This window comes from Thunnus albacares, chromosome 7 (genome assembly GCF_914725855.1).
Source record: "Thunnus albacares chromosome 7, fThuAlb1.1, whole genome shotgun sequence".
Classification (NCBI taxonomy): domain Eukaryota; kingdom Metazoa; phylum Chordata; class Actinopteri; order Scombriformes; family Scombridae; genus Thunnus; species Thunnus albacares.
In genome coordinates this window covers 32,654,590-32,676,473 of record NC_058112.1, presented here as the reverse complement: position 1 = coordinate 32,676,473, position 21,884 = coordinate 32,654,590, and the positions used below count along the sequence as shown (strand labels likewise).

At 40.3% G+C, this 21,884-nt stretch overlaps 1 protein-coding gene across 1 annotated transcript in view; it reads left to right on the top strand.

The window, feature by feature from the left end:
• Positions 1 to 21,884, top strand: part of LOC122985367 (RNA-binding Raly-like protein) — a 70,459-nt gene that overhangs the window by 5,710 nt on the left and 42,865 nt on the right. Inside the window, exon 2 of the mRNA XM_044355965.1 lies at positions 8,477 to 8,549. Within this exon, the coding sequence (XP_044211900.1) occupies positions 8,477 to 8,549 (73 nt within the window). The remainder of the gene's footprint in view (positions 1 to 8,476; positions 8,550 to 21,884) is intronic.

Below are 21,884 nucleotides of genomic sequence, written 5' to 3'. Positions count from 1 at the left end.
CTCAGCCCTTTAAGCTGTACAAAATAAAGAAGCGATACAGATGGGCACAAAACAGCCCGGAGCAGTACCAGGAAGCAATGGTCAGTGAAGAAATCCAGTCTCTTCTAGACTCCTATCTGGTCCAGATCTACCCTGAGAACACAGAAGGTGTAGAGCTGTGTCTGGTAAACATTAACCACATATTTGACCATTGGGCCTCATGATCCAACTTAAAATGCAAGACAGAACAACCAAAGAAAGTGAACAGGGAAAGGTGGTTTGATCCAGACTGCAAAACCATTAGGAAGACATTGAGAAAAGTCTCAAACCAAAAAACACAAGAATCCAGACAACCAGGAGCTCTGCCTTAGTTACTGCGAGACTCTAAAACAATATAAAAACACACTGAGAGTAAAAAAAAGAACAATATCTGCAAAACCATTTAAAATAATTGAAGAGTGTCTGGGGTCAAATAAATTCTTGGATTATTGGAATTTATTTACCAAGAAACATTACAACGAACAGTCCATCTCCAGTCCAAATGGAGATACATGGAAAAATCAGTTTGAAGGTCTCTATAGAAAACCTCCAAAGAATCAAACTCAAGAGCAGATTTCAGAAAAACTGAAAGATCTTGAAAGAGCTATTAATCTGCACTGGATTACCCAGTCACAGAATTAAAACTGGAGGACAAACTGAAGGTTCTGCAGCCTAAAAAAGCATCTTAAATCTGGCATCTTCAATTCAACTGGCCTTCCTAAAGATATTCAACTTGGTACTGAGTGTGTGTCATTTCCCAGAAAGCTGGAGTGAAAGGCTGATCACATTCATCTTCAACAATGGAGACACATTTAATCCCAACAACTACAGAGGCATCTGTGTAAATTGTGACTTGGGGAAGTTATTTGTCAGTTTTCTACATTCGAGAATTATAGATTTCCTCATCGAGCACAGTGTCTTAAGCAAAAGTTAGATTAGATTCCTTCCAAATTATAGAACAGCTGACCACATTTTCACCCCACACACACTAACTGGTAAATATGTAAATCAAAAATAAAGACACAATTCATGCATGCTTTGTTGATTTCCAAAAAGCTTTTGATTCAGTCTGGCTGGATGGATTACTTTTTAAACTAACAGAAAGTGGTATTGAGGGGAGTCTGTTGATGTAGTTAAATCAAGATATGAAAATAACAAATTGGAAATAAACACACAGACTTCCTCTCACAGAGTAGAGGGGTGAAGCAAGGCCGCAACCTCAGCCCCTCTTCAATATTTATATCAATGAACGTTGTTGTTAGAATAATGAGCAGCACCTGGTCTCACTCCTCAAGACACAGAAATCAAGAGTCTGTTTATTGCAGATGACCTGGTTTTATTGTCTCCTACTGAAGAAGGTCTTCAGCAGAACCTGGACCTTCTCCATCAGGACGGTCACACCTGGACCCTGACAGTTAATGTGAAGAAGACCAAAATTATCACCTTCCAAAAAATGACCCAACATTTAAAACAGGCAGAACCCAAATAGAACAAACAAATACTTATACTCACCTGCTGTGAAGGAACTCACAGAGAAGGCTAAAAGGGTTTTCTATGCCGTCAAGCGTTCAACTTAAATCCAAATTCCAATTAGGACATGGCTCAAAATATTTAAATCAGTTATAGAATCAACTGCATTGTATGGCAGTGAGGTCTGAGGCCCCTCACTTACAAAATGTTTGGACAAAATAGGACAAAAATCTGTTCGGCTACAAAGAAAAACCCCAAACTCTGCATACAGGCCTGAATTAGGCCAATATCTTTACGTCTAAGTATTCAAAGAAGAGCTATCAAATTTAAAAAGAGCAACCCTGTCTGTTACCATTATAAAGCTCCGGTCTGGCAAGACTTGAACATAGAAAGGAACCAACTGGTCTTGCAGCTGGCTGACCTTTCACCTTCTGACATCACAAACCACATCCAGCCTCAGATCAGTTACACTATCAATCAGAAGATTAGACCTGACCAAGTTATAACTACAAAAAAATGAAAATAAATCACTTACTGGAATGATATTACATGATCACAACACAATCTAGAAACATATTTGGCCCTAAACAGACAGTATACTGTGACTCCCCAACCACAGTAACTGATAAGAACCTGAGAAAGACACTGACAGTGACCCCAGTCTGGCAACAGAGACGAACAGATACAGACCTCAAAACTACAGAAATATTAGGGAGGGATTCTTTCGAAAATCTGGAAAAAAAAAGTCTGACAGAGGAGGGAGAAACGAGTCCTCATTCTGGGGGGAAAAGAGAGAATGTGCAGTGTTGGCTGCTAAATATGTCACTTCCTGCTACAACAAAAGAGACAACCAGCAAGACACAGACATACAGACAGACATTTATAAATATACTTGCACTTACCGTATTCTACTCACTGCCACCATCTCCTTTTGTTTTTTGTTTGTTTTTAATGTTGTTATTTATAGAGTGATGGCTGTCTTGTATCATGCCTACTATTAACATCTCATTATTTTGTTATCAGTAGATTTTCTTTTGTTATCTATTGCATAATAGATATCTTGTATTATTACCATATATTATGTATTCATTATCGGTAGATTAACACTTGCATTGTTTTTGTTTGTCTTGCATTGTTAAAGTCATGTTGAAATTGTACCAATACGACCTTGATTACCTCAAATAAGCCAATGTATGTCTATATAGTTGTTTTTAGTGACATTTCTTTCAGTTACTGAAGTGTAGAATCAAAGAAGGAAAGTGTCTGAGCTTGTATACAAGAGGTGTCTTTACTTCTGCGGTTGGTGTTCATTTTCCTTCAGTGTGTTGCTGACGTGCGTGGCTGAAATCTGTAGAGGTCAGTGAAGGCATCACTGGTGATGACTGTGGGAGGTTCATGGGTTCTGAATGTGTTGAGCTGAAGGTGATTGTCTGTGCATCAGGTTACTGTGGGACAGTGATGGAATTTAACTGAGTACATTTACTCATTTTTTGGTGTTTATACTTTACTAAAGTATTTCCATTTCATGCTGCTTGATACTTCCACTCCACTAAAATTCAGAGGGAAATGTTTTACCTTTCATCATTAGTTGTACTGTTAGTTGTGATGCGTATCATGTACTGTACTCAGTGCGTAGTTGTGGTTGCTTGTCACGTTTCAGATGTGTTGTTAGCAGTTTTTTCCCTCCAAACATCTAACATTGTTTCCTTCAAATGTCTAATTGATTCAATTTATTTCACAAAAAATCAACAGTAAGACAAAAGTACACAGACAAAAGAATCTGAATTCATGAAGCAACTTTTTTCTTCTTTCCTTTCACATCAATCATCTCATGACTCCTCAGATTTATCTTGTGACCCTTTGGAGGGGCGTGGCCCCTAGGTTGGGAACCACTGGACTAAACTAAAGCAGTTCAAACTGGCTCCACTTCCAGCAGCTACAACAGTAAAATGCTGCTTATGCTTCAGTATTAACTGTGTATTTAACACTAAATATATCTAATACATCAGTCACTGGGACCTATTTTCTCCAAAACAAGTACTTTTAATAATTTAATGAAATGCAGTGTTAATAATATTAAGTAAGTAATAAAAGATTTGAGTACTTCTTCTTCTACTGCTGTGTGGTTCTGACATCCACTGAGCTACAAAGCTCAGAGTTTTTCTGTGTTGCTGTGGAACGTTTTGACAGGTTGAAGATCAGACAAGTTTGTTCAGAGACACCATGTGGATGAACAGACATGCAGAAAATAATGAAAGCAGGATGTGGAGGAGATAAAAAAGAGTTCTGCAACAGGAAACTAAATGGATCCTAATCTCCACAGTGATTATCCAGATGGTCTGAATGATGAGCTCTCACTTTACTGCTTCCTTTAAAGGGGACATGTTCTGCTTTTTGTAATTTTTCTGTCATTTACATACTTTTATGATGTTAAACATGGTCAAACTTCCAAAATGGGAGGTGAACATATGTCAAAATGCTCCCTGTAAGACAAAGTGCAGGTTTCAGCTGCTCTGAAAGCTTCGTTTGTAATGTTATTTTTTTTTACTTTCCCCCACAAGATGAGGTCAGTGCTGAACAGAACAGAAACTTCATATTTCCATCACATTTCCACATAGTTTTCCATCGTTTGAGCTTTGATTGCCGCTTCTTTAATGACGTCGGGTCCGTCCCAATACCTACACTTATGTAAGTAGTCATGTGATGTATTTCTGGTGACTGTCACGGTGCCCAAATTCCCATTAAGACAGCGAAAAGTGTGGAGATTCATCAGAGCTCACTGAGATTGATTTATACGACTTCCTGTCACTCTCGCAAATACAAAATACTGTTCATGGCACAATCAAGCTCAGATGATTTGTTGAAGTAAGAGTACAATCAACCAAAGAGTGTTACAGTCAGATGAGTGTAAAAATAAAACACATTCAGGAGCTGAGAGATGAAATACAAAGCAATTAAATCAAGTTATCTAGAAGCACATAGGTTTCATTTAGGCTACATAAAGATAAATAATATAATATCATTTTGAATGGTTTCTATCTGGTAACATTTGTTTAAGAATGGAACATATTTCTTAAAATCATTGATATGATATTTAATATTTACCTTTACAGTGTCAGATATTATCAGTCCCATCAAGAACATTGTTAATATTACATGACACCATCAGATGTTCTGCCATAACTTAGTGTTCGGATATTAATAACAATATTCATGCAAAATCCAATTTATAAACTTACAGCTTCTTCTTGTCTGTAGATTTTTGTTGGTTCTGAAACCAGCCGACTGGCGCGCTACCGCCAGCTACTGGACGGGTGCTGCACAACATACAGTGGTGAATTGTGGGATACACTTAGAAACAGTATTAGGAGAAGTGTGCATCAAGCACGGGCTAAGTGTAACGTGTGTTGCTATATTTCGGATGTTGGACACGTTTACTTACTACCTGGCAGTGCGTGAACATGCAAGTGCTGAAGACTGCACGTTGGGATGCATCCTTCATCTCCTTTTGTCTTCTTCTTCTGCAATGGTTTAACGGCACCGATTGGACAATCAGCACCACCAACTGTTTATCCTGAAGAACCAACTCCTAATACAATAAAATTTGTGCTACATTTGGATGGAAATCTGGTCTATGTTGTACAGACAAAAGGGTCACAAACAAGACTTTCTGCTGCCACACTGATCTGTCGCTGATCCACCCACCTGAAATTTAAAATGTTGCTGTCAGTTTGTTTATTGAAAAGATTTTTGACACAGAATCAAAATACTGCAACATGGAGCCACAAAAACAAACTTTTAGCCTTTGTGCTGATGCTTCACTCGGACCAGATGATGACAATCCGTCTGTTCAGTCACTCTGAACTTTTCTGTGCATCAAAACAGACACAAATCCGGCGGAGGCGGACACATCATCATTGTCTTTGTACACCAAACAGATATTACCTGACAAACAGTTCAAAACAAACATAGATAGATGGACTGATGTGCTCATTGTGGCCTCATCCGAACGCCGGCAGCCGGCCTCTGCTCTGCTCCAGACTTCCTGCCAAACTTTGAATAGCCTGTCCCTGAAAACCAATAACCATAAGGGTGTGAAATTGTCCTGTCATCACTCTCTTTTTCCTTCCCTCCTCTCTCATTTTCTCCTTCTCTTTCTCCTCCCACATCCTCCGCCTTTCCCTCACCTCTCTCTGAAGCTGATGTGTCGTCCAAACAATGCAAAGCAATAACCAAGCAAATAGCTGCAATCACTCAGTCGAGGATGCACAATCACGCGTTCAGCACGCTGCGGGCGTTGTGGCGACCTGGCAGCCTTATCGATCTCGGGAGGGGGGTGATTAAAGGCACCCCGGCAGTTAACAGATGGTGAGTGACGGCGCTCATAAACCTCACACTAAAAGACTAATGTCCTACAAGCTGCAGCTGGCGAGGCAGCCACAAACAACCCTGCCACTGACTGTCAGCGCTGCGGGTGGGGAGAGGTGGATGATGGGAGGCGAAGGGCCAGCTGCTGCCTCGTGGAACATGGTTAGACGCGCGGGGGGTCCTCAGAGCTGCGACCGAGCTCTGATGGAGGTCTTGGAGAGACAGACTGCTCTCAGCTTTCAATTACAAAACCCAAATGGCGACTGAACGCTTCAACTCTGATTAAAGAGATGGAGGGAAACAGGCTGTGGAAAGCCTGAGCAAACGCCGGGAAAGGTTTTTTTGTGATTATTTGGAAGTCGCTTTATGATCTCAATAAAACTGTTATCATAATCTCACAAAATCATTATTTTGTGATCAGAAGAAAACCCTTAATTTACGCCATGCTAGTGGCGTGGCTCTATAGAGGTGGCAGTGTTGGTTGGTCCACTACTTTGCTCCAGACTGAAATATCTCAACAACTATTAGAAACAAACATTCATGGTCTCCAGAGAATGAATCCTACTGACATTTTCTAATTAGCACTGATCACAAAGTACAGCAGGTATTTAGTCATAAACCAAAGAAATCTGACAAGATGATGCCTCTAGATATAAAGTCAAGAGAGCAAAGTTTTTACAGTTCATATCAAATATCACGGCAGTCCATCCAATAGTATTAGTCACATTTGGTGGTGGTCCAAGAGGAAACCTCAGAGGATTCAAAGCCACTGGGATTCATCATCTTGATACCATGAATGTTTGTACAATCCAAAGGCAATCCGTCCAAAAGTGAGATATTTCAGTTTGGGCCAAAGAAAAAGCATCATCAGAGTCATTAGGATTCATCGTTTGGGGACCATGAGTATCTGTACCAAATTAAGTGGCAACCCATTGAGTGATTGTGAAATATTTCACTGGACGAGTGAAAACGTATCACCAGAGTCATTATCAACCAATTTCAATCAATTTTTTATTTATATAGCGCCAAATCACAACAAAAGTCATCTCAGGGCACTTTTCACACAGAGCAGGTCTAGACCGTACTCTTTAATTTATAGAGATCCAACATTTCCCCCATGAGCAGCGCTTGGCGACAGCGGTAAGGAAAAACTCCCCTTTGATGGGAAGAAACCTCAAGCAGAACCCGGCTCTGGGTGGGCGGCCATCTGCTTTGACCGGTTGGGTTGAGAGAGAGAAAGAAAGAGGGGAAAAAAGGGAGGAGGAGGGGGACAGAATAACAACAATCATAACAATAACAATAACAATAACAGCAGCAATAGTTATAGCTATAATAGAGGATTCATCCTCTGGTGATCATGCATGTGTAAACAAAATGTTCTGCCAATCTATCCAATAGTTGTTGAGATATTTCAGTCTGGACCAACTTTACCTTCAGACAAAGCACTTCAGCAGCAGCACATATTAGATTAAGATCCTCCAAAAGGAATTATATATAATGTTTAAAACGCTACAGCGACATCAGACTCACCAGTTAATTACTAAAGGACTTCAAGCTAAGACTGTTTTTCCCAAGATGATCTTAGAGTTATCAGGCCAGCAGGTCTTAACATCTCAACAGGGTAAATTTTGAGATAGGCATTATGTTGATAAATCATCAATATATTTGAAATCTAAATGGTTTATTTCTGGCCTAAAAAATCTAAACTTGTGGACACAATAACAAATTATAAGAGTAAGTTTGTTTGGCTCAGAGAAGAAGAACAACAGGAAATCCAACATAAACAGCAAAATAAACAATACAATTAGCTGAAATACGGCTAATGGTCGAATCAAAAACAAGACCAACTGACTATTGATAGCAGCTGTAAGAAAAACAGAATATTGAGAGAGAAAAGGTTTGAAGTTTATTTTGTGGATTATATCAGATCCATCAGAGTTAATCCGAGGAGGGTTTCCCACAATCCACCGCTGATCAATACGACTTGCCTCTACTGCTGATCAATGATCGATCCCGGAATGTACACAGTGTAAAATCAGAGGAGGAAGTGATGGAGAAGGTTCAAAAGCAGCATAGATGCAAGTGAAAGCACCATCGGCATCGGCAAAGTATTTTGAATAGAAAGTGATTGAGTTAAATATTTGAGTTGTGAAATTAATGGGTTTTTTTCACCGTTAATCATCATTAAGACTCCCAGGCTGACAGTCAGGTGCATGTTTGTTATTGGAAGCAACATGAAAGTGAAAGGAAATGAATTTCAGTCTGACAGATGGAGGCCAATTAGACTCTCAGGCCGCTCGTTAAGGTGGCCGGCTGAGCCTGCTGGGTCTGTGTGTGTGTGTGTGAGTGGAGAGGATGGGGGGGGGGGGGGGGGTTGGGCAGGGTTTTGTGAGTCATAAACCACAATGGTGTATGGGAGTTTGTTTGTTTCATGTGCAGTCGTGTGTGTTTGTGTGTGTGTGTGTGTGTGTGTGTGTGTGTGTGTGTGTGTGTGTGTGTGTGGGAGCCTGCAGCAGGGTCAGGCTGTGTTACCTGTCCACCTTCATCGCTGTCTCCCTCAGGTCAGGCGGTGAGACACACGGCGTCAGCGGCTAACCTGATCTGATGGTTTGTTTTTCAGACGCCGGGATGAACGGCGAGCTGAGAGCCGGTCGCACCACGACGACCAAGAGAGGAAGCGGCGCCCTTGACAGGTGAGTCTGCATCACGGTTCGGGTGGTAGAGCCGGAGGAGGAGCCGGTGTTGATAAGACTGACGTTAATACTGAAGTAAATGCAGCCGAACACACACAGAAGAGTGTAATTGCAGCCTGTAGTGATTTATATTTATACTGTTGAGCTCTACTACAATATCTTGGCATGATTTACAGTTGAAATAACTTTTCTGGGTTTAAATGAATCCCTTTCTGTTTCTCCAGTCATTAAGATTTTATTCCAAAGCAAGTCTTTTCAATAAAATTCCTTTCTCAGGAAATAACTATACACTCAGCTGAGCTTTGTCTCTATTTTACCTGGCACGAGTGTCTCAAACAACCTCAAACAATCTCAATCCCTACAAATGTGTCTGGGATAAATGGGATAAATCTTTAAAGCAGACTTTGGTTTGGCAGTAACAGTTTTTATTGTAGCAGCCAGACTTATTTTAAGTAGTTTGAAGAGTCCACATACACCAGCGTGTGCAGAATAGGCTCATGATGGAAACTGCTTCTTTAGAATATTTGATTGCAAGAGTGAATAATGTTCAAAGCATTAACTAACTAAATCTGGAGTGATTTTCTGACATACATTAAAGGGGACATATTCTGCACATTTCCAGCTCTATATATATATATATATTCTGGGTCTCTACTGGAATATCTTTGCATGACTTATAGTTAAAAAGCCCTTATTTATCTTCTACTGGTCCTTTATGCAGCCCCTCAGTTCAGCCTCTGTCTGAAACAGGCTGTTTTAGCTCCTGTCTCTTTAAGGCCCGCCTCCTGATGAGCCCGCTTTGTTCTGATTGGTCAGCTTCAGGAAGCTACCTCGGGCTCCAGAGGCTACGTAAACAAACTATAGTGGCAGGATTTCACTTCTTTTTCTTGTTCTTTACTTGAAATGGTAACTTCTCAAATTTATCCGTACATGTTGGAGCCTGAATCAGATCCAGAATATAAGAACAGACCATAGACTGTATATAAATATGGGCGTAGTTATCGTGACGTCACCCGTTGGTTTCTGAAGAGCGGTTGTGAAGCTCAAAGTGAGCCGCTCCGGCCGTCGCCATTTTGGCAGTACGTGACGCTGCCTAACTCCCAGCCAATCAAAAATGGGCAAAGAGGCGGGCCAAATGGCTGAAACAAGCCACCAAGCGGCTGGCGGACCTGTCACTCAAAGCAGCCATGTCCTTCATTATGCAGAACTTTACGGCTTAATAAAATTTAAACGAGTGAATTATAAAAAAATCCCCCCCCCCGTACAGTTGTCATGAAAGAGGAAATTATCTACAGAGACCAAAACCGTTGTTTGTACCAGACTGTAAACATGTTTATTTCTGCTGTAAAGTTGGACATTTTAACATGGAGGTCTATGGAGATTGACTCACTTTTGGAGCCTCCAGTGGTCATTCAAGGAACTGCAGTTTTTGGCACTTCTGCACTGGCTTCATTTTTCAGCCCTGGAGGTTGCCGCTTCGAACAGACACACATTTATGGACATGCCGTCTTACTTCAGGCCCGTTAGATGCTGGTGTGGATCTTACTCTTCAGTACCACTGCTAACAACACACTGTCTGAGCAGTTTGTTTTCTTTGTCCCTCGCCGCCAGCTGCTGTCAATCAAACACAGACACCTCCCTCCAGCTGCTGGTGACAAAATGAAACATTTCCCAACACTGTAGGGTTTTGTGTTTCTTTAATCATAAATAATAAAACACTATTATTTTGATTACAAAAGGGAGGACTATACAGCACCGGCCTGGTGGGTCTGTATAAATACACCACGTACTTGACCAAATTCAAGATGCTTTGTTTCTGTTATTGTTTAGTTATTTTTCAGACACAGTTATTTTAACACACATTTTTAACATTAGTACTCTTCACAGTAGCAGCAGTATTGTCAGTGGTTCTGCTGTTGGTGTTTGTGTGAAGCATCTAAAGCCAAACTGTCCTCCAAATCCCACCTCGGCCCGCTGCTGGACGGATTAAAGCCGGGATGAACATGACTCTGCGCCGGCCAGAGCTTGGATTTACAGCCAGGCAGCCGCACAGCCAGCCCCGCCGGGACTGTGAGGATGTGTGGAGAGAACTGCTGGGAACAGTTCACTCTGCACACATCGGCACTGTTCCTGCTTTCACATTACTCATTTACTGCAGCGCTGAGAGACAGCAGGCTCATATGAGCTTTAATTCTTGGATCATCACTGTTGTGAGAAACTGAAGTCAAAGGTCAGAGGTCACAGTCTGAACTGAGATTGTTTGTAGATGATGGAGTTAATCTTGTGTGAATCTGCCAAAATCAGTAAAGCAAAAAATTCCACCACAAATTACCTACCAGCTGTAGCACAACACAATTTATCCCATAATACTTGAAGTGGTATTTTAGTAATCTGAGCATTTTTTTTACAACTCCACCTTAGTTTTTCCTTGTTATTTCTTCTCTGTTGTGCTGAGAATTAAGGAGGCTGCAGAGGAATTTATTACAGAGAGCTCTGAGAGCAATTTGGGCACAAATTCAGAAGGCTGCTCTACGCAGGGACCCGTTCAGAGGAGAGAGCTCAAATCCACCAGAAGAGTAAAACTCGAAAAGAGATTCTGCACATTTCCAGGTCTATATATATATATATATGTATATACTGGGGCTCTACTGGAATATCTCTGTATAATTTACAGTTAAAAACCCCTTATTTATCTTCTACTGGTCCTTTATGCAGCCCCTCAGTTCAGCCTCTGTCTGAAACAGGCCGTTTTAGCTCCTGTCTCTTTAAGGCCCCGCCTCCTGATGAGCCCACTCTGTTCTGATTGGTCAGCTTCAGGAAGCTTCCTCCTACGTAAACAAACTATGAAACAAACTATATTAATAGGATTTCACTTTTTTCCCCCTGTTCTTTAATCTAAATGTTAACTTCTCAAATCCAATCGTAATATGCAAGTGGAAAACAAAAACAACCTCAGCAACAAAAATTACAGAATGTACGAACGTTTATGGACAAGCTGACGTCATCTCATCGGTGTGTGTATGAATGTCGGTGTGTCCTGTATGGATGTCCTTCATGTAGTTATGTTGTGGATGTGTAATGTATCTATGTATTCATGTCAGGCTCCGTACAGCCTGTGGCAACAAATTTCCTTGAAGGACAATAAAGAATCTATCTGTCTATCTAGTTAGCAGTTGTTGCTAAGAGTTTTGTCTGAAATTATGGACCACACTTTCCCTTTCACTTGAACAAGAAAGTGTGTCTAAACTTTTGACTGGTACTGTGAGTAGCCTGCTAATGCTCAGTGTACTTGCTCAGTATTGTAATACACTGTTAAATGATCCCTTCCTGTGTTGTGTTCCCACCCTTCATCTGTTTCACGGATCTATTCAGGCTGTGATGTATTTGCTTTTGAGCATGTTTTTGCATTCACATAACAGCTACCAACATATCCTGCATTTTTTCAGTGTTGGTTGTTCCCAGTGGTAGAAAGTAACTAAGTACATTTACTAAAGTACTGTACTTCTTGTACAATTTTGACGTACTTTACTTGAGTATTTCCATGTGATGCTACTTTCTACATTTCAGAGGGAAATATTGTACTTTCTACTCCACTACATTTATTTGACAGCTTTAGTTACTTTTCGGATGAAGATTTGACACAATGGATAATATAACAAGCTTTTAAAATACAACACATTGTTAAAGATGAAACCAGTGGTTTCCAACCTTTTTGGCTTTTGGCGTCTTACAAAAAGCAGTGTGTAGTCGGGGTCACATTTCACATGTCTATGAGTTGTTAACAGCTCCACCAAATAGTGATTTTTCCCTCTAAACTTCTCACATGCTTTCATTTCAATAAATGTTCAAATGATCCAATATTTCAGCTAAAATCAAAGATTAGAGAAAAAGTCCAAAAACTGAAAACAGATTTGTGTATCAGAACTTTGTTTTTTCTTCTTTCCTCTCCCATTAATCATCTCACCACCCCTCAGATTTATCTGCTGACCCTTTGGAGGGGCCCGACCCCTAGGTTGGGAACCACTGGACTAAACTAGCTAACTGTATATAAAGTAGTGTAAACTAGCTCCACCTCCAGCAGCTACAACAGTAACATGCTGCTCTAACACTGATGCTTCACTATTAATAATCTAATGATGTCATATATAATAATATATCAGTCAGAGGGACCAAACCACTACTTTTACTGCAATACTTTACATCAAGCTCATAATACTTATGTACTTTTACTGCAATACTTTAACTACATCAAGCTCATAATACTTATGTACTTTTACTGCAATACTTTAACTACATCAAGCTCATAATACTTATGTACTTTTACTGTGATACTTTAACTACATCAAGCTCATAATACTTATGTACTTGTACTGCAATACTTTAACTACATCAAGCTCATAATACTTATGTACTTTTACTGCAATACTTTAACTACATCAAGCTCATAACACTTATGTACTTTTACTGCAATACTTTAACTACATCAAGCTCATAATACTTATGTACTTTTACTGCAATACTTTAACTACATCAAGCTCATAATACTTATGTACTTTTACTGCAATACTTTAACTACATCAAGCTCATAATACTTATGTACTTGTACTGCAATACTTTAACTACATCAAGCTCATAATACTTATGTACTTTTACAGCAATACTTTAACTACATCAAGCTCATAACACTTATGTACTTTTACTGCAATACTTTAACTACATCAAGCTCATAATACTTATGTACTTTTACTGCAATACTTTAACTACATCAAGCTCATAATACTTATGTACTTTTACTGCAATACTTTAACTACATCAAGCTCATAATACTTATGTACTTTTACTGTAATACTTTAACTACATCAAGCTCATAACACTTATGTACTTTTACTGTAATACTTTAACTACATCAAGCTCATAATACTTATGTACTTTTACTGTAGTAGGATTTTTCATGCAGGACTTTTACTTGTAATGGAGTATTTTTACATTACTGTATTGGTACTTTTACTTAAGGGTCTGAATACTTCTTCCACCACTGATACACACACGGTATGCTTCTGTATGAAGAAGAAAGGGAGAAGAAAGAGGAACACACCTTTCCTCGTGTGTGTGTGTGTGTGTGTGTGTGTGTGTGTTTTCCTGTGGTATTTTCCCATCTGAACACACCAGGTTGTGTTCCAGATGGGTTCGGCCTCCTTCTCTGTCTTCTAATCAAAACTAACGACACCAAACCTGCTCTGAGCAGCCAAGAACTCGCCTGATATAAAAACATCCCGGATCCCAGCGAGGATCCAACATTAATCAATGACACGAGTATTTACAAGTTACAAGCAGAAACTTGTAGTGTGATGTACCAAGTTTCATCAAAGTCAAAGTTTGTTTCATGGTTTGTTGACGTTGCCTCCCGAGCGGCTGGAAGCCGGCCGGGACACAGCTTCCTGAAACTGACCAATCAGAACAGAGTGGGCTCATCAGGAGGCGGGGCCTTAAAGAGACAGGAGCTAAAACGGCCTGTTTCAGACAGAGGCTGAACTGAGGGGCTGCATAAAGGACCAGTAGAAGATAAATAAGGAGTTTTTAAACTGTAAATCATGCAAAGATATTCCAGTAGAGCCCCAGAATATAAATATAAACCTGGAAATGTGCAGAAAATGTCCTCTTTAACAAGCTCAGAACTTTTTAGAACAGTCTGTTCGACCTCAGGTCTGTAAAACTCTCATTTCCTCATAACTCAATTCATAAATTCAGTGATTATTGTGCTATGAGTTCTCCTTCAGTCCCCCACTCCGTCCCTGATCCTCCACAGCTTCGTCTCTCAGTCTGAAGCCTTCAGAGAGCCGCCGGTCGCTCCGTCCTGCATTTTAAATCTCCTTGCAGACGTCCTTTTATGTTTCTAAGAGAAGCTTTTTAAAGCAGCGTCTGCAACTCTGCGCTTCAGCCTGACTCTGAGCTTCAGAGGCAGAGACTCTGAGGAAACTGAACTCTGGTCTGAGGTGAAGGAACAGCGCTGTGTTGGTGTGAGTTACACTCAGTCAATATTTCACTGCAGTGCTGTTGTGAAGTCAAACAGCACTCAGAGAAACATCCCTCCCTTTAGCCCGTCTCTCCCCTCTATGCATCGATTTTATCTTTGGTACAGACATTTTTTGTCAGATGGCCAAAATAATCAGTTATGTATGTATCCCTCTAAACTTCTCACATGCTTTCATTTCAATAAATGTTCAAATGATCCAATATTTCAGCAAAAATCAAAGATTAGAGAAAAAGTCCAAAAACTGAAAACAGATTTGTGTATCAGAACTTTGTTTTTTCTTCTTTCCTCTCCCATTAATCATCTCACCACCCCTCAGATTTATCTGCTGACCCTTTGGAGGGGCCCGACCCCTAGGTTGGGAACCACTGGACTAAACTAGCTAACTGTATATAAAGTAGTGTAAACTAGCTCCACCTCCAGCAGCTACAACAGTAACATGCTGCTCTAACACTGATGCTTCACTATTAATAATCTAATGATGTCATATATAATAATATATCAGTCAGAGGGACCAAACCACTACTTTTACTGCAATACTTTAACTACATCAAGCTCATAATACTTATGTACTTTTACTGCAATACTTTAACTACATCAAGCTCATAATACTTATGTACTTTTACTGCAATACTTTAACTACATCAAGCTCATAATACTTATGTACTTTTACTGCAATACTTTAACTACATCAAGCTCATAATACTTATGTACTTTTACTGCAATACTTTAACTACATCAAGCTCATAATACTTATGTACTTTTACTTAAGTAGGATTTTTCATGCAGGATTTTTACTTGTAATGGAGTATTTTTACATCACTGTGTTGGTACTTTTACTGCAGTAAAGGAAGTGAATACTTCTTCCACCACTGCCTAAAAATTTAAATATATATTAGTTTTGTTCAATGAAGAAGTTTTCAGTTCTGTGATGTTTGCCGGCTGCAGCTGGTTAGTTAGTTGTGTGATACAGCTGGAAGTTGAGAGCTGCAAGATCATCAAGTGGAGTATCTGCCATATCCTGGTCTTTCACTCTTCATCACAATAACCCACTTTTCATTAAAAACACACAAACCTGGCTGGCAGCTCTGCACAAATCATATTGGTAATAATATGTGGAGTTAAAATGGCGAGATCATTTGAGATCAGTAAAAAATATTGGTGGGGATAAACCCAGATCTACGCCTCTGTGAGACATATTTGACTGAAATTAGATTTTTATGACTTTGATGCTGCAGCTGAAAACAAGCAGGCAAGTTGATGTTAGTGTAAAAGTTTTTCCTGAACATTTCACTCATGATGATGCAGGCAACATTATTATCTCTTATTGATAGGAATGACCAAATCTGCTGAAAAGGAGACGGTCGGACCTACAGTTTGTCCTTTAATATCATCATGAGGAAAAATACAAAGCATGATAAAAAAATACTATAAAAGTAATGTAACTGTACACTAATCTAAAACAACTCCAGTCTCTTTAAAAGAGCCAAAGTGAAACTATAATAAAAACTGCAGTTTGTATGAAGAAGTGTGATGATCTTGTGATGTTTCAGTCTCTTCTGTCTCTTCGTGTGTTTGTTCAGTTTGACTGAGTGTGTTTGTCATCATGTTGGATGATCTGTGTCACAGAATCCAGCAGCTGTTAGCTTAACATGACATGATGTCTTCAGTCAGAGCCGCTGCCCTGCTGAGAACACACACACACTAACACACACACTAACACACACACACACACTCACACACACACACACACACACACACTTTGTTGTGCTATGCAGTGTTATGCAACCACTCTCCACAGCTTCAATAAATCACTCCGGTATGATCGATGGCTGCGTCCTCACTGTGTTCGGTATGCAGAGAGACGCATAAACACATTTGTTCTTCTATACTTGTGAGGACCCTCACTGACAGATACAACACCGAGCCACCGAGCCCCAGCTAGCTCCATACTTTAACCCTCAAACATCTGTTTTAAGAAGTGAGAACTGGATAAAAACCTCTCAATGGGCTGAAATATCCGTGAAATATCCCAATTTTCCAAAATTGTTCTCACTTTGCAGAATTTGTCCACACTTTCTAAAAACGTTAACACTTTTCAAACGTGTCTTTAACTCTCAAGGTGTAAACCTGAAACAACACACAGAAACAATTTGGTCTTATTGGTCTTATTCTGGCTGAGAGGTTCGTCTCTCATCAGTTTCGGGGATCTGAGGACGGCTGCTGGCGAGGCGGCAGCTCAGCATCCAAACACACAACAATAGTGCGACCTTTGACCTTCATATTGCAGTTTGGCTGCAGCAGAGAGACTGAATGAGCATCTGGGCATCAGAAATATTAGTACTATTACTGATACTACAGTCTTATCAGTATCAGAGGTTATGAAATATTGTATTTATACTATATTCATATACAGGAGGCTACTGTGGATTATCAGTACTGATGGTCCATCTACTACTTTACTCACACTGTTATTACTACTGCTTCTACTACTATTACTACAGTATGATCATCAATATCTGATGATACAAAGTCTGATCCGATACTTATGTAAGATATCCATGATTTGATATATATATATATATATATATATATATATATATATATATATATATGATATATATGCATCTGACACATTGAATTAACAACTGTAGCCTTCTGACTTTAGCACACATTTTTCACCAACTACTTAATCCACAAACAATTCTCATCTTAAAATTATTGATGTGATATGAATGAAAGTTTAACTGGAAGGAAGGAAAGAGACACGATCCTCTAGAGAGAAGACGTCTCACTCTGTTGGAGTCGTTAAAAACTACTAAAACGAGGACATGGTTCTCGTTGCAGTAAACAATCACCAGTTTTTTCACGCTTGTTGTATCGATCAGACTCTGTGACCCAGACACCATCACCCAGACTAGCAGAGCGACTCACTTCCTGATGCAGGAAATACTTTTCCAGAGAGTGAAAACTTGATGCTGTTTTTTAGTGTTTGGAGCCGTTTCTAATGAAGGAACATGTCACCCGGTGCAGCGGTGTGACTCACTGATGTGTTTTTTATCGTTTTTGACAACAGCAGAGGAATCAGATATATCAGGCTTTGGATGCAGACACAGTACTTGTTAATAGTTCATTGCTGGTTCGGATCCAAACACGAGATTTGTTGACAAGAAGAAAACAGACAATCACTAACTTTCATGAGTTCACTAGTACTCTGTGTCGGCTACCAGCACAAATACATCTCCAACTATTACTTCTCATATTTTTTGTGTTTTGTTTTCTTTCTGTCGCTAAAGCCTCAGAAACATCACAGACGCGACGCCCCCACCTCACCTTTCACAGCATGCACGGACACCTGTGAGTTGCTTCCCACCGAATCCATGTGAATCAGTGTTTAATTAACTGATGAGGAAGCTTCCCAGCCTCCCAGCAGGGTTCACTTCGTACAGTTCTCACATCGATCTGCGGGTTCGTGTTCGAGGTGGACTCTCCCGACTGCATAAACTGTGTTTTTACCACCTCCTGATTAACTTCACATCAGCCGAGCAGGGATGCAGACACAGAAAAATCAAAGGAGAGACAGAGGACAAGAGAGAGAGAGAGATGGAGAGATGGAGAGAGATAACAGTGTCTGTGTGGGAGAGAGAGAGAGAGAGAGAGAGAGAGAGCGACCGGCTGTGCAGAACACTGTAATTATGTCTTCTTGTCCCTCCGTCGCCCTGCTGAGATGAGCGTTTAGTGTAAAGAGATGAATCAGCGTTTCCTTTGAGGAGAAATATAACAGCTTGATAAAGAGGCCGCGCAAAAAAAAAAAAAAAAAGAAGAAGAAGAAAACAAAGACCATTAAACCCACTAAACACACACACACACACACACACACACTCAGGGAAGATAAACTGAGAGAAAACTAAACGGCCTCCTTGTTTAAATTTAAATGAAGCCTTTGATGGAGCTGCGATGGCTGTTTTCTCTGAGTTCACCTCTGAAATGACCGAACGTGTTTACATGCAGACAAAACATGCAATTTAAATATAATTAAGATAATAACACAGACAAGGGTTGAGCAGATGCACTGTACTGTTGTGTTGCTCTTATTTATAAGCACTGCAGTCACGTTTCTCAGATTCTCCTGCTTTGAAACAACATGTAAAATGAGATTTATGTTACTTTTTTAGGGCTATATTTTTCTAATCTTTTGATAAGTAAGAAAAAAAAGGTTTCCAAAAGGTTGAATACCATCCATTCTGGATTAGCTGCAGGGGTGTGATGGCAGACGCAGGGGCTCCAGGCAGGGGAGGACGAGCGTGTCTGGATGAGCAGCTCCGTGGTGACGAAGGGCACGAATCCTCCTGATGTTGTAAAGGAGGAATGGACAGAACAGGCTACCGCTGCGGTGTTTGCCAAGAACAACTATTTGTTTTCCAGGGTCACTCCCATGTTCCAGTTGCTTCTCGTAAAAAATCCTCAAAATCCAGATGGTGTCTTCAACCTTTATGTGGAAGTGTGTTTATCCAGCTGTGCGTCTCTAAACAGCGTGAGGGTGGGAGGTTGTGCACTGACAACAAAGATAGTTAGTTATTTAGGAACTTTATTGTCCACGTTTCACTACAAGGCATTAAAAACAATATAATACAGGATTATTGACAATACAGGACAATGAAATCAACGAACGACACAAAAACACAAAAATAACATCAAACAACAAAAATTCCCATTAAATTCGGATTTAGTGACCTTGGACGAGGCGGCCATGTTTGTTTGCCTTTAGGCACCTCTAGTTTTATATGTCGGATCTTTCAGAATAATAGTTATAGTTAATAGTTTCTCAGTAGTAAATAAAACTTCTATGTTGACATGAATGTTAGTTACAAGTCTGGTAATTACAGTAACTCTTAAACCTGCATTAACTGTTTTTTGGCCACTAGGGGGCAGTGGAAACAAGTTGTCAACACAATATTGACATATAATCACCTTTTAGAAAACAGTTGCTTATTTATTATATTTTATTTAAGCTTGAACACTCATTGACCCTAAACCTGCACTGTTTTTTGCGAACACAACTCTGACTCACATATCATCAGCTTTTGAGTTGATATGTTGAACTTGTTAGCAAACAGTTGCTTATTTCCACATCCAGCAGTTACGGAGCAACATTATCATTCATGTGGAGTCGTGTTTCTGTCCACCTGGTGAATGTGAGTCCAATATTCACTCTCTTTTAGCTTCTGTTTTTACTCTCTACCAACTCCTGAGGGAAATATCTGGCTCTTTAGCTGCTAAATGCTCCACTATGTTCACCAGCTAGTCTACAGTTAACTGTGTCTGTTTGGTGCTGAGCAGGTAGTGTACAGCGGCTTTTTACAGCTTTTTCTCTGAAAACGACGCTATGAGAGCGCTGAGAGTGAACTGAAACAGTAAAAGTTGGAGCCAGACAGATAAACAACGAGCTGAAACTCACTATAAAGCTCTGTAAAGCCGAGAGGAGCTGCAGATAATTATCTGTAGGTTCATCACTACGAGAAACAACCAACACACTGTCAGTTCTTAGATCGGTATTTAAAAATATATAACACAAGTTCCCGTCTTTACCCTCTACGCTGACTCTGTGACCTCACAATGACCTCAGAGCTCGCAGCAACCTGAGGTCACCACCGAGCCACACGACCCGCCTGGACCCGCCCCCTTCGGTCCGAGCCGTGTGAGCTGAGGTGGCAGGAACACGACTGAGCGGCCCATTAACTTCCGTCTCACCGCGTCACGCTACACTACGCCGCCGCTGATTTATGACACTGCAGCAGGCTGGCGAGGGTGAGCGGTAAATCAGAATAAATGGATGTGGCGGTGCACACGCTGCTGTGAGCGAGTCTCACCTGCTGCCAGACGCTCACCCCGGAAAACATGAATATGTATGAAGACACACACACTTTGCTGTTTGGTGTGTGTGTGTTGGGTGAGGGGGGTGGGGGTGGGGTGGGGTGGAGGGGGGAGTGCTGAATGATATCATTAGTGTTGGAGGGGTTGAGCGTTAAGTAGCAGCTATATAAATGCAAATTCCTCATCATTTCCTCGCCGCGTCTCCTCTCATTTTGCTGCGTTCAAGCGAGCTCGGCACGTTTGCTCCTCTGCTCACCTCAAACTGTAAATACTCGGCTCGGCAGAGTGCGAGAGAAGATCTCCCTTCCACTGGGTTCCCAACACTGAGAAAACTCTCTGAAAAAAACAAAGCAGACTTCTCATATCGCTCGCTGCGAAATAAAGACCAGATATTTGAACAGATCATTGATTCCTCATCCCTCTCCACAAACGCTCTCTCTAAATGTGTTTGTCCGTGGTGTTTATTGACGTTTCTTGCTGCTGTGTAATTATTCCCAGCAGAGGGAGAAGCCACGAGGTTCTCTAATAACACCATTAAGGTCTACAGCAGAACAGCGCAGAGCAAATTAAAACCCTTATTAACACCTGAAAGGGCTTCTTCACTGTGATTAGTGGCACAACACTGACACAACTTCACAGCTAAAGCCTTCAGGGGTTTTTACACGGCAGCTTTTATCCAAAACAGAGATAAATGGAGGATAATTTTATTTAGGAACAGAATTAAATTGTAGAAGGAAAATTAAGGTTGTTTGACTTCATCTCAAAGCCTAATCCTGAACAAGGTTGTAGAATCGATGTCTGTTTTATTTCATCTGCGGTGTTGAATCCAACATAATTCTGCACATTACTACTCAGATAGTTAAGTGTTTACCTCCTGTTTGCGTTAATTAATAGAACAATAACAGCCTCGTCAGATCAGTAGTAGATCAGAGTGGCGCTGGAGTTAAAGGTGCAGGCTGTGAGTTTTGATTTCTGGTGGATCAAATACAAACTTCAAATTCAAACAGTAGAACTTTTTTTTTTAATAAAATATGAGAAATGCTGGATGGAATTAACTTAGACTTGCAAAATCAGTATCTTCCTGCCTTTAAATTGCTCTTGAAAACTCATTTTTATTGTATAATTTTTATTATTTATAATCTTATTTTAACCTGTGTGTGTGAGGTTGTGTGTGTGTGTATGTCACATTGTTGGCTTCTTCTGTCTGCTTTTTGTTTATTCAGACAGACATGACAGAGACACCATTGTGACCATCGTGAGCATGGGGGACGCTCTCCACAGCTCCTCACAGTAAATCCACCGATACATTTTTGGTATCATAATTTCATCATTTAACGTTATTAGAGAGCAAATTTGTTTTTGCATGTTTAAAGAGTCCCACATGCACAAACACTGGCAAGGCACATTTATCTGTATTAGCACATTTCAAC